This window comes from Xylona heveae (genome assembly GCF_001619985.1).
Source record: "Xylona heveae TC161 unplaced genomic scaffold L228scaffold_4, whole genome shotgun sequence".
Lineage (NCBI taxonomy): Eukaryota > Fungi > Ascomycota > Xylonomycetes > Xylonales > Xylonaceae > Xylona > Xylona heveae.
The window spans coordinates 764002-774968 of record NW_017264196.1 but is presented as its reverse complement, the minus strand read 5'-3'; the positions used below and the strand labels follow the sequence as shown (position 1 = coordinate 774968).

Genomic DNA, 10967 nt, shown 5'->3' with positions numbered 1-10967 from the left:
ACGCCGAGCCTGCGAAACCTGAGGGTGTTGAGGAGCCCCAGCAGTAAAAGGATTTCGCAATGACTGCGTGGATGAAAATCAGCATACTTTTGCCTGCTTAATAGTCAAGGTTGAAAATGATGAATTGATGCACATGAAAATATCGAGCCGAATCCGGTATTAGGCGACGATGTAACGGATTTGCAGGATAGCAGACTTATCTACCGCTCATGATCTGCTCATTCGAGATTTTGCTGTTCAGATAGATAGATTACTCTTCAAGCAATGCGATAGCGTTTTGCAGACCAATCCTGAAGATTGAAATCCTTTCTCTCTATAAATTTTGTTTTTGCGTCTCATTTAATCCGGGGACTGTGTTTGGCAATTAACTTTCCTTCGCAACCACCACATTTTACCACTGATTGTTGGGGATAGTCAAAAGGCACGTGCAGATCCATCCTCATACCCCTGTACTTTGCATGCGTGGACAACCCAACGGCTTGAAGCGATGGCGGCTTGTTCTCTATATGAAGTAAGCTTGATTTCACCATTGCTGTATCATCCTGCCATGCCCCAGATCCTGTCTCCCCTCAGCGTGCACCCCACTGACCCATTGCTGACCAATTAAGTTGATTCAATTTGAGTAATGCTTCGAGCTGGTACAGGTCAATGTTCCGGCATTGATTGCTTAACTTCACATGCCTCGACCAGATGCTGCTTCGGTTTTATTCAACGTGTGGCTCTACTTTGCATTTTTACTTTACTTTGAGCCAACTGCACTACTAGTCCAATTTCAGCACCCTCGAGTGATTACTGGCCGAATGTCTGACTTTGCTGAAGCTCAGCCAAGCTACGCTGCAATCGCAGCCTCATCGCCATCTTCGGGGAATGATCTTGATGAGAACAACACTAATAACAAAGACAATTACACCGATGAGTCTGGCCGGGAGAATCCTCCGGAAGAGGAAGCCCGTGCCAGCCGCAATGCCAACGAGAGCACGGCAGCACCGGAAGATTCAGGGATAGAAACAGATGTGTCTCGCGAAGAACATCCGGTCACTGAAAAACGTAGGCCATTTGTCCCTACCAAGGGTAATCCCTTGTCACAGTTCGGTTCTCCGGGAACGAACGGTGCGCCATCGAGCGAAAAGCCAGCGGGCACAGATGAGAGGGGTTCGGCGGGAAAGCATGAAGACGACCTTGTACGTGACCACTCATAAAGTCATATATATTTCCATGAACTGCTCTCATTCCAACTCCACTCCCGCTTGCGCCTGTTATATCGAACTTGTCTGCTGACGGTTACTTTTTTTCAGGTTGTCTCGCAGCATGCTGCGTACTGGGATACGGATAAAGATGGCGTCATATGGCCATGGGATACATACGTCGGACTTCGCAAATGGGGTTGGAGCATCCCACTTTGCTTGATAGGCGTTTACCTGATCAACGGGTTCTTGAGCTACCCCACGGGGTCTGGGATCCTGCCTGATCCGTTCTTCCGTATTTACACGTCTAGGCTTTACAAGGACAAGCATGGCAGTAACAGCATGAGCTTTGATAATGAGGGCCGATTTCATGCACAAAGGTTTGAAGATTTCTTCTCCAAATATGACCGTAATAATAAGGGCGGTTTAACAATTGGAGATCTCCTGGTTGCGCTCAAAGGTCAGAGGATGGCATTTGATCTGTTTGGTTGGTGCGCCGCCTTTTTCGAATGTGAGTCTTCTCGCTGCCACTTGGTTCCTCGTTGTTCAAATGAATTACAGTAAATGGCTCACACAATTACTGCAGGGCTCGCAGTCTATTTGCTGGTTTGGCCGAAGGATGGTATCTTGCGGAAACAGGACGTTCGCGGAGCATTTGATGGCAGTCTGTTCCATAAAAAGGCTGAAGAGTATAGTAGAAAGAAAGCTGGCAAAAAGAAGTCGACGTAAATATAGGGGAAGAGAGGCTGAGCTAATCTATTCTCCGCGATTTTGACCCCGAATCAATGTCTCATTGGCATATCTTATCGGGGGGACCATTCTCGTTTCTTTGCCCAGCTTTGGTGAACATATGAACAGAGCTTTTGGGTTTGAAACGAACGAGACTCAGACAAATTGTTATTCTTGCATTGGCTCTTTATTAATCGTCTTGGATCATCTTTCCTACTGTTTTAGTAACTATCAAAACGATATTGGCATGTGGAATTGGAGTAAGGACAGGCAAGGTATTTATCGCCAGGGTATGAATGTTTAAAGAATCGACAAATAGAGAGCTTAAATCAGGGCAATTGAGGGCTTGAACATGGAGAAGATGCTAATTGATCTCTTTCGACTAGTTGCCTTTGAAATTGCAAATGCCGGCCAATATGATCATGGCTCTACAGGCTACTCGTGGACAGTTGAGAAGAGCGCATTCGGAGTCGGCACAAGTCGGGATGTGCCTCGGTGAAACTGCGTAACGGTGAGGTACATCTCCGCGGCAGCAAACGGAAGTACTGTGTTGCAGACAAATTCGCACTGTCAACTAAAATTTTGATTGGCGGCTGTACCCACAACCGCTATCTAGCCGATAGTGGCGCCCGATGGTTTGCGGGAGCGTGGAGACAGGCACACTCAGCCAAGGGAACATTCGACGAACCTGATCTGGCTAGGGTTTTCCGTGTCTCCCCTGCTACCCAGGTTCGGTGCTCTGCACTCTTCCACTTCCTACCAGCGGGAAGCCCTATTGGATTAAATTGGGACTCATTTGAAGATCTTCCATGTCCCTTATCGGTGCAATGTGATTCGAATATGGCCGTGCTATGGTTTGACTCCATGACGGCACTCATTCTCCGCGGACGCGGGCGAAGCTGCCATGGCGAAACCTCTGAGATAATACTGCCACCTTCTGGCTGGGGGAGGTGGACCCATAGGGACAACATACGGGGCTCTTCCGGGGACTATGCTGCAAATTGATTGATCTATCGATGGTGATATAGGCTTTCGATTTTCCATATCTGACAGGACCATTTATTCTTGTGAAAATTTACATTGGACATAGATATTTTTATTTGCTATTGTTTGTTCCCATGATTTCTCTATTATTGCTTTGAATCCTTGATACCCTTACTGCTGTACAAATTTTTTTTCTTTAATTTTCTTTGGAAAGAATGGGCCAAGCTTCTGACGAGCGGGTCACCTCAAAACCCGTTACATCGCTTCCTACGCCTCCAGAGACTGAAGATGATGCTTCTGACACTGCTCTGAATGATTCATGCTCTATTCCATTACCGCCGCCAACCAAAGGTGCTACCCAGGTGTTGGATATCGATAAAAATACCCCTGACGCACATGTGCCTCGAGATCCGCGTCTGATTCGGCTGACTGGAGTTCATCCTTTCAACGTTGAAGCACCACTTTCTGCGCTCTATGATGAGGGCTTTCTGACAAGTCCTGAATTATTCTATGTGCGGAATCATGGCGCCGTGCCACACGTAACGGATGAAGAGATTCCCGACTGGGAATTTAGTGTGGAAGGGTATGTTGAACTCCGATGAAAATACGCTACTTCTTCTGCTTCTAATTCTATTTCTAGGCTCGTAGAAAACCCATTTACACTGACGCTGAAGCAGCTTCTTTTAGACTTTCAGAAAATCACATGCCCAGTCACTTTAGTCTGTGCTGGCAACAGGCGAAAGGAACAAAACCAAGTCCGCAAAAGCAAAGGTTTCTCATGGGGTGCTGCTGGAACTTCGACGGGATTGTTTACTGGCGTGCTGATGGCCGAGCTGATGCGCGTTGCTAAGCCAAAAAGGAAAGCGAAATATGTGTGTATGGAGGGCGCAGACAAGCTGGTATGCTAGTCCATGTCTCTTGCTGGTTCAAAAGCTTACATTACTTAGCCAAACGGTTATTATGGTACCTCGGTGAAACTGAGCTGGGTGATGGACCCGGAACGAGGAATAATGTTGGCTCATAAAATGAATGGGGAGATTCTACCACCAGATCATGGCAAGCCTTTGCGCGCCCTGATACCAGGCCAGATAGGCGGCAGAAGTGTAAAATGGCTTAAGCGGCTTATTATCACCGAAGGGCCTAGCGACAACTGGTATCATTTGTATGATAATCGTGTTCTTCCGTACGAATCACCCTTTTTCCGAGAGCGTATTCACAACCCTAACGAATGATTCTAGCATGTCGGTGTCGCCAGATGAGGCGGCAAATAACCCGAAATGGTGGAAAGACGAGCGATATGCCATTTATGATCTCAATGTAAACTCAGTCATAGCCTATCCTGCGCATGATGAGCTCCTTTCTCTGGTGAATGCTCCACAAATGTACCGTTTGAAAGGTTATGCATACAGCGGTGGTGGGCGCCGTATCACGCGAGCAGAAATCTCCATCGACAAGGGAAATACTTGGCGCCTGGCTGACGTTGAGTATCCGGAAGATCGATATCGTCAGTATGAGCAAACGCTTTTTGGCGGAGAGGTTGACCTGGCTTGGCGGGATACGTCATTTTGCTGGTGTTTCTGGTCACTGGACGTCGCAGTGGAGGAGCTGAAAGGAGCCAAGGACATTCTCGTGCGAGCCATGGATGAGAGCATGAACGCTCAGCCCAGGGATATGTACTGGTCAGTTTTGGGTATGATGAACAATCCTTGGTTTCGTGTTACCATCACCGAGGAAGGCGATAGTCTCCGATTTGAGCATCCTACTCAGCCAGCTTTGCAACCCGGCGGTTGGATGGAAAAGGTCAAGAAAGCAGGCGGCAATTTGACGAACGGTTTCTGGGGCGAAAAGCTCGATGGGGATGACTCTGGAACACCGGCAGAGGCGGCGGCCCCTGAAATTAAGTTAACGAGAGATGATGTGGATACAATTATCTCCGTGGACGAGCTGCGCAAACACGATAACGCTCAGTCTGCCTGGTTCGTCCTTAACGGCCACGTATTTGATGGGACAACGTTCATGGATGCGCATCCGGGCGGTGCCCAAAGTATCATCTCTGCTGCTGGAATGGATGCTACAGACGAATTCATGGCCATTCGTACGTTACTTTGTTTCAGTGTCCTTTTTTATTCTATGCCACGTGCTGACAATGAACTATAGATAGCGAAACTGCAAAGAAGATGATGCCGAAATACCACATTGGCTCCTTGGACGAGAAATCGAAAACTATTCTCGAGCAGGGAGAGGCGCAATCGGACGGTCCCGCTGAAAAACGTAGCACATTTCTGCAGTCGCGTGCTTGGACGACAGCTGCTCTGGTCGAGAAGAAGCAAATTTCCTGGGACACTCGGGTTTTCATGTTTCAGCTTGAGCACGATGAACAGACGCTTGGGCTACCTGTTGGTCAACACTTGATGGTTCGATTACGGGATCCAGTCACCCGGGAACCTATTATACGAAGCTACACACCTATTTCGGAAATGAACCAAAGTGGACGGCTAGAAATGCTTGTCAAGATCTACTTTGAGACACCCAAAGCAAAGGGTGGTAGGATGACCATGGCTCTTGATTCTCTGCCTTTAGGACATGGCGTGGAGTTCAAAGGACCCATTGGAAAATTCGAATACCTTGGTCGTGGACGATGCTCGATAAATGGCGTCGTCAGGACGGTGAAGTCCTTCGTCATGGTGTGCGCCGGTAGTGGCGTGACTCCAATCTTCCAAGTCTTCCGGGCTGTGATGCAAGATCCAGAAGACGGAACACGCTGTACTGTATTTGACGGAAACCGGATGGTTGAGGATATCCTTTGCAGGGACGACCTCGAGCAGATTGCTACTGCGAATCCAGGCAGGTGTAATTTGATATTTACTCTTTCTCAGGCATGTGAGGGCTGGACTGGCCTCAAGGGAAGAGTTACGGGAGAATTGATTCAAAAGCACTGTACTCCCGATCCTGAAACTCTGGTCCTCGTCTGCGGACCGCAGGCTTTGGAGAAGAGTATTCACGCGGACCTCATTTCACAGGGCTACAAGGACAGTGACTTGTTGTTTTTCTAGGCATTTTCTGCTGGGGCATTCTCGTATTCTGCTTCATTCCATGCATCTTCTTCTTTTTGGGATATCAGGGCTTTATTCCTTTGCTATTTGAGTACGAGTTGTAATCACTTTTTGGATATACGGATTTGTATCATTTTTTGGGGCTTTCACGTGTTATCTTTTTCCCGCGTTGCATCAGTGCGTAACGAGCACAGGACAAAAGATTGGAGCAACAGATGACATCATCTCAATTATTCTTCTTTGACTTCTTATCCATTGAATCACATTCGCCTGAGATACGATGCCTGGGTGCCACAGAAATGAAGCCGGGAGTGTTGGTGTAAAGAGAAGTTTCCCCCTCGGATTCCTTCTCCGGACTTGTGTAGCGCTGACACAGTCGATCTGTCAGTTGTGACTAGTGAGATAAAAGATGCTTATCAGTGATGACATTCGTCCAATCAGGATCTAGTCAAAGTTAATTGTTCGCTTTCCCTCCCGCCCTGATCCCTCCCGCTTAGCGTACCGACTTCCCATGCCCCGAGGAGTTACCATGTACGTCGTGGGGCCCGGAATGCTATTCTTCGCAACATTTGTTTCCTTCGCCCGCCGAGGAGAAACCTTTTCCATCTTTATGGGCCGATGTGCCACACCACATGTGGTATTCCATGAACAATGCCTAAGATGTACTATGCATATCGGCTTGTGGAGATGATAAGGACTAGCAGGGATCGTTTTGCCCTGCTCCGGGCTCGAGAAATTTGGAGCAAATGGTTTCTCCGGCTGGAAAAGGGTCGGAGGCGCCGCAAGTTCACATCTGATTTATTGTTATGTTATGAGTAGTATCCTCGCAGATTCTAGACTAATTGGAAAGCTCAATTCGTTTCTTTGATAATCTTTTCGTCCCCCCTTCTTTCTCCTTCATCCTGCGCTTGATTTTTGAGATACCCAGTGTGTTCTTATTGTTTTGCTACCTGACATATATTTCTGTGTCGAGAGGTAGCTTCACGTTTGTCCCCGGTGATACCTCATCTCCGGACGACGATGTCTCAAAGCGAATGGCAGGTGCCCGGCGCGGCTGAGCTGCCGAAAACCATGCAGAATGCTCCTGATGGGACTCAACGGAAAAGAGTTGTAGTTGTTGGTCTTGGTATGGTTGGAATTGCATTCATGTGCGTTCACCTCGTTATCTTCAAACAGTCAATGAAGGCGGAAGCAAGACTGACTAGATCCTTTCCAAAAATAGCGAAAAATTGCTCAAATTGGATGCCAAACGACGAGAATATGATGTCGTTGTCATTGGAGAGGAGCCTCACTTAGCCTACAATCGTGTTGGTTTGACATCATATTTCCAACATAGAAATGTGGAAAACATGTATCTGAATCCTTCAGATTGGGTATGATGGGATTGCATACTAGCCCTGTCAGAAAAAGGACAACAAAATACTAATTTTTCCGATTCAGTACTCAAGCATGCCAGAGGGCTCGTTAAATTATCATCTCAACACCATGGTTACGGAGATTTATTCTGATCAGAAAGTTGTCGCCACCTCCACCGGCGAGAAAGTATCTTACGACGTTCTCGTTTTGGCTACCGGTTCAGATGCAGTGCTCCCTCGGCATACACCTGGCCACGATGCAAAAGGTGTATTTGTCTATAGAACGATCGAAGACTTGGAAAAGTTGATCGCCTTCAGCGAGAATGTTAAAGGAACGAATGGAGCAGTTGTTGGAGGTGGTCTGTTGGGACTCGAGGCCGCAAAAGCTATGATGGATTTGGAAGCGTTTGGCAGCGTAAAGTTGATTGAAAGGAATAGATGGGTGCTGAGCAGACAACTGGATGGCGATGCTGGCTCTATGGTGGTTGAGCTCATCAGAAAACTTGGCTTAGATGTCCTTCTCAGCAAGAGAGTAGGCAGGATCAACGTTGATGAAAAGAACCACGTCTCTGGAGTGACATTCGAGGACGGCGAGACGATGGACTGCAGCTGCATTCTGTTCGCGGTAAGTTTTCTATCAAATAGGCAGGGCGTTTGGAATCAAAGAAGTCTAATTTCTGGTAGATTGGTATCAAATCCAGAGATGAGCTTGCTAGGAAGACGGGCCTGAAAATAGCAGACAGAGGCGGGATCGTTGTGGACTCGGGTCTTCAGACCTCCAACTCCGATATCTACGCCATTGGAGAATGCGCTAGCTGGCAAAATGAAACCTACGGGCTCATCGCTCCAGGCGTCGAAATGGCCGACGTTTTGGCCTTCAATTTAACGCAAGCTAAGGCTCATGCCCCGCGAACATTCAAGCGACCAGATCTTAGCACGAAGCTCAAGCTGCTCGGCGTCGAAGTTGCCAGTTTCGGTGACTTTTTCGCTGATCGTGACGGACCCAAAGAACTTCCAAACAAACGGGCAGGCGGGCGAAAGGAGGGCACAATAAAATCCGAAGACAGGGTAAAGTCCATTACAGATGGACCTCCTCCACCTCCTGTGCAGGCCCTGAGCTACAAAGATCCCTTCTCTGCCGTGTACAAGAAGTACCTTTTTACACTGGATGGCAAATACCTGCTCGGTGGTATGATGATTGGAGATACCAAGGACTACGTCAAGCTTGTACCTATGGTGAAGAACAAGAAGCCTTTGGAGGTACCGCCGAGCCAGTTCATACTGGGAGCCCAAAAAGAAGGCGAAGATGATGCGGATGATCTGTAAGCCATCCGACTTTTTGTATCAAAGAAGACTGACCTGACAATGCATAGCACTGACGATACCCAAATATGCTCTTGTCACAATGTCACAAAGGGCGATGTCGCCAATTCTGTGAAGAGCGGATGCTGCAAGAGCATCGGAGACGTTAAATCTGTCACTAAGGCTGGCACTGGCTGTGGAGGATGCATGCCTCTCGTCCAGACCATTTTCAACAAGGAAATGAAAGCCATGGGAGCAGAAGTGTCCAATCATCGTAAGTTGAAGAAAGTTTTGGAACTTGGACCGGCGAAGAATTGGAGCTGACGTTTTACAGTTTGCCCTCATTTTGCTTATTCGCGGGCCGATCTTTTCAATATCATTTTCGTCAAAAAGCTCCGGACCTTTGCAGATGTCATGAAGGATTGCGGAAAAGACCCCGAATCACTTGGTTGCGAGGCTTGCAAGCCTACCATCGGATCGATCCTTTCCTCTCTGTTCAATCAGCACATTATGGATAAGCCGCTCCACGGCCTTCAAGATACCAATGACAAGTTCCTTGCGAATATTCAGCGAAACGGGACCTTCTCTGTCATTCCCCGAGTTTCCGGTGGAGAAATTACCGCTGAGAAGCTTATTGTCATTGGAACAGTTGCCAAGAAATATGGCCTGTATTGCAAGATTACGGGAGGTCAGCGAATTGATATGTTTGGCGCCAAGAAGCAAGATCTACTGGCCATTTGGACCGAACTCGTCAATGCCGGAATGGAAAGTGGTCATGCCTACGCGAAGAGTTTGCGGACGGTGAAGAGCTGCGTTGGAACAACCTGGTGCAGATTTGGTATCGGTGATAGTGTTGGCATGGCAATCCGCATCGAGGAACGATATAAGAGTATCAGAGCCCCGCACAAGATTAAAGGAGGTGTCTCTGGCTGCGTTCGAGAATGCGCTGAGGCACAGAACAAGGAGTAAGTCGCCAAAATCAAATTCACAACGTTACGAACATGATCTAACAAGTCTTTGTGCTATAGCTTTGGACTCATCGCCACCGAGAAGGGGTTCAACGTCTTTGTTGCCGGAAATGGTGGTGCCAAACCTCGTCATTCTGAGCTGCTGGCCAAGGATGTTCCTCCTGATGATGTGGTTCAAATTTTGGACCGCTATCTGGCATTTTACATTCGCACTGCCGACAAGCTTCAGCGTACTGCTCGATGGGTTGAGAACTTGCCTGGAGGAATCAAGTATCTGCGTGAAGTCATTCTGGAGGACAAACTTGGCATCTGTGCTGAGCTGGAGAAGCAAATGGAGGAGCTCGTGGGAAGCTACTTCTGCGAGTGGACTGAAGCGATCAAGGATCCGGAGCGAAGGAAGGCATTCCAGCAATTCGGCAATACCGAGGACCGAACAGAGAACGTTGAGATTATCTCAGAAAGAGATCAGCAAAGACCGGCTTATTGGGCGAAGGAGTCAGCAACGGAAGACTTCCGTGGAACTAAATGGAGCGCACTCACTTGGCAGCCTATGATTGAGGCGTCAAAGTTTCCTGATACGCCTGCTGGTTCTTCCCAAGCTATCAAGCGGGGCGATACGCAGTTGGCTATCTTCAAAGCCAAGGGCAACTTTTATGCCACGCAACAAATGTGCCCTCACAAGCGCGCATTTGCTCTTTCTGACGGTCTCCTTGGTGATGATCTCACGTCTGATAAACTCTGGGTTTCATGCCCCTACCATAAGAGGAACTATGAACTCAAGGGCGACGATGCCGGAAAGTGTAATAATGACGACAGCCTCAACATTGCTACATTCCCAGTGGAGGAGAGGGAAGATGGTTGGGTCTACCTCAAGTTGCCTCCGGTCGAAGAGCTTGATGCCGTTCTTGGTACGAAGAAATGGAAGGTCAAGGACGGCGAGGCGGAAAACCCGTTCAGCAAACTCGACAACCGTTTCAAGGGTACCAAAGGCAGAAAACCCTTTGAGAAGAGTCACTTGGAGGGCGGCATGGGCGAGAAGGCAGCAGCAAAAGCCATTCTCGCTGGTGGCTGTGGCGGCTCCGGACTGGATTGGTAAAGGCGTTTTCTAATTATTTTCGATTGCATTATATATAGGGCACATGGGGTTTTGCGAATAGACCAGCTGATTATCTGGTACCGCGTTTGAGCGACATTTGAAGAAATCTTTTTGAAGGACTAGCATGTTATACTTTTGATACCTGCATCTTAGCATTTCTATGCAAGCTATTTAGATTAGAAATTAAGACAGTTCACAATAATCAGTAAAAATACGCCGTTGGCAACCGTGAAACAGTTGCAAGTTGTGTTATGTGGTTTAGATTTTAGTGAGACGTTCATGCAACTCGGGTAGTA

At 47.8% G+C, this 10967-nt stretch overlaps 3 protein-coding genes across 3 annotated transcripts; all 3 read left to right on the top strand.

The window, feature by feature from the left end:
• Nucleotides 1-362: 362 nt before the first annotated feature.
• Nucleotides 363-2162, top strand: L228DRAFT_114751 (Caleosin-domain-containing protein). Its single transcript, XM_018328935.1, has 3 exons — nucleotides 363-1181; nucleotides 1296-1695; nucleotides 1771-2162. The coding sequence occupies exons 1-3, from the start codon at nucleotides 678-680 to the stop codon at nucleotides 1911-1913; spliced, it is 1047 nt and encodes a 348-aa protein (XP_018188918.1). The 5' UTR covers nucleotides 363-677; the 3' UTR covers nucleotides 1914-2162.
• A 950-nt stretch (nucleotides 2163-3112) lies between these two features.
• Nucleotides 3113-5950, top strand: L228DRAFT_210114 (hypothetical protein; the record flags this gene model as incomplete). Its single annotated transcript, XM_018329839.1, has 5 exons — nucleotides 3113-3480; nucleotides 3538-3796; nucleotides 3845-4080; nucleotides 4136-4992; nucleotides 5055-5950. The coding sequence occupies 5 exons, from the start codon at nucleotides 3113-3115 to the stop codon at nucleotides 5948-5950; spliced, it is 2616 nt and encodes an 871-aa protein (XP_018188917.1).
• Nucleotides 5951-6574: 624 nt separating this feature from the next.
• Nucleotides 6575-10863, top strand: L228DRAFT_246125 (nitrite reductase). Its single transcript, XM_018332332.1, has 7 exons — nucleotides 6575-7098; nucleotides 7173-7323; nucleotides 7391-7930; nucleotides 7990-8627; nucleotides 8679-8881; nucleotides 8942-9572; nucleotides 9636-10863. The coding sequence occupies exons 1-7, from the start codon at nucleotides 6971-6973 to the stop codon at nucleotides 10669-10671; spliced, it is 3327 nt and encodes a 1108-aa protein (XP_018188916.1). The 5' UTR covers nucleotides 6575-6970; the 3' UTR covers nucleotides 10672-10863.
• Nucleotides 10864-10967: the final 104 nt, after the last annotated feature.

Coding starts and splice junctions, on each gene's coding strand:
- L228DRAFT_114751 (XM_018328935.1), top strand. CDS start 678: ATGCCTCGACCAGATGCTGCTTCGGTTTTATTCAACGTGTGGCTCTAC. Junction 1,182..1,295: donor GAAAGCATGAAGACGACCTT/GTACGTGACCAC, acceptor ACTTTTTTTCAG/GTTGTCTCGCAGCATGCTGC. Junction 1,696..1,770: donor GTGCGCCGCCTTTTTCGAAT/GTGAGTCTTCTC, acceptor CAATTACTGCAG/GGCTCGCAGTCTATTTGCTG.
- L228DRAFT_246125 (XM_018332332.1), top strand. CDS start 6,971: ATGTCTCAAAGCGAATGGCAGGTGCCCGGCGCGGCTGAGCTGCCGAAA. Junction 7,099..7,172: donor ATGGTTGGAATTGCATTCAT/GTGCGTTCACCT, acceptor TTCCAAAAATAG/CGAAAAATTGCTCAAATTGG. Junction 9,573..9,635: donor GCTGAGGCACAGAACAAGGA/GTAAGTCGCCAA, acceptor TTTGTGCTATAG/CTTTGGACTCATCGCCACCG.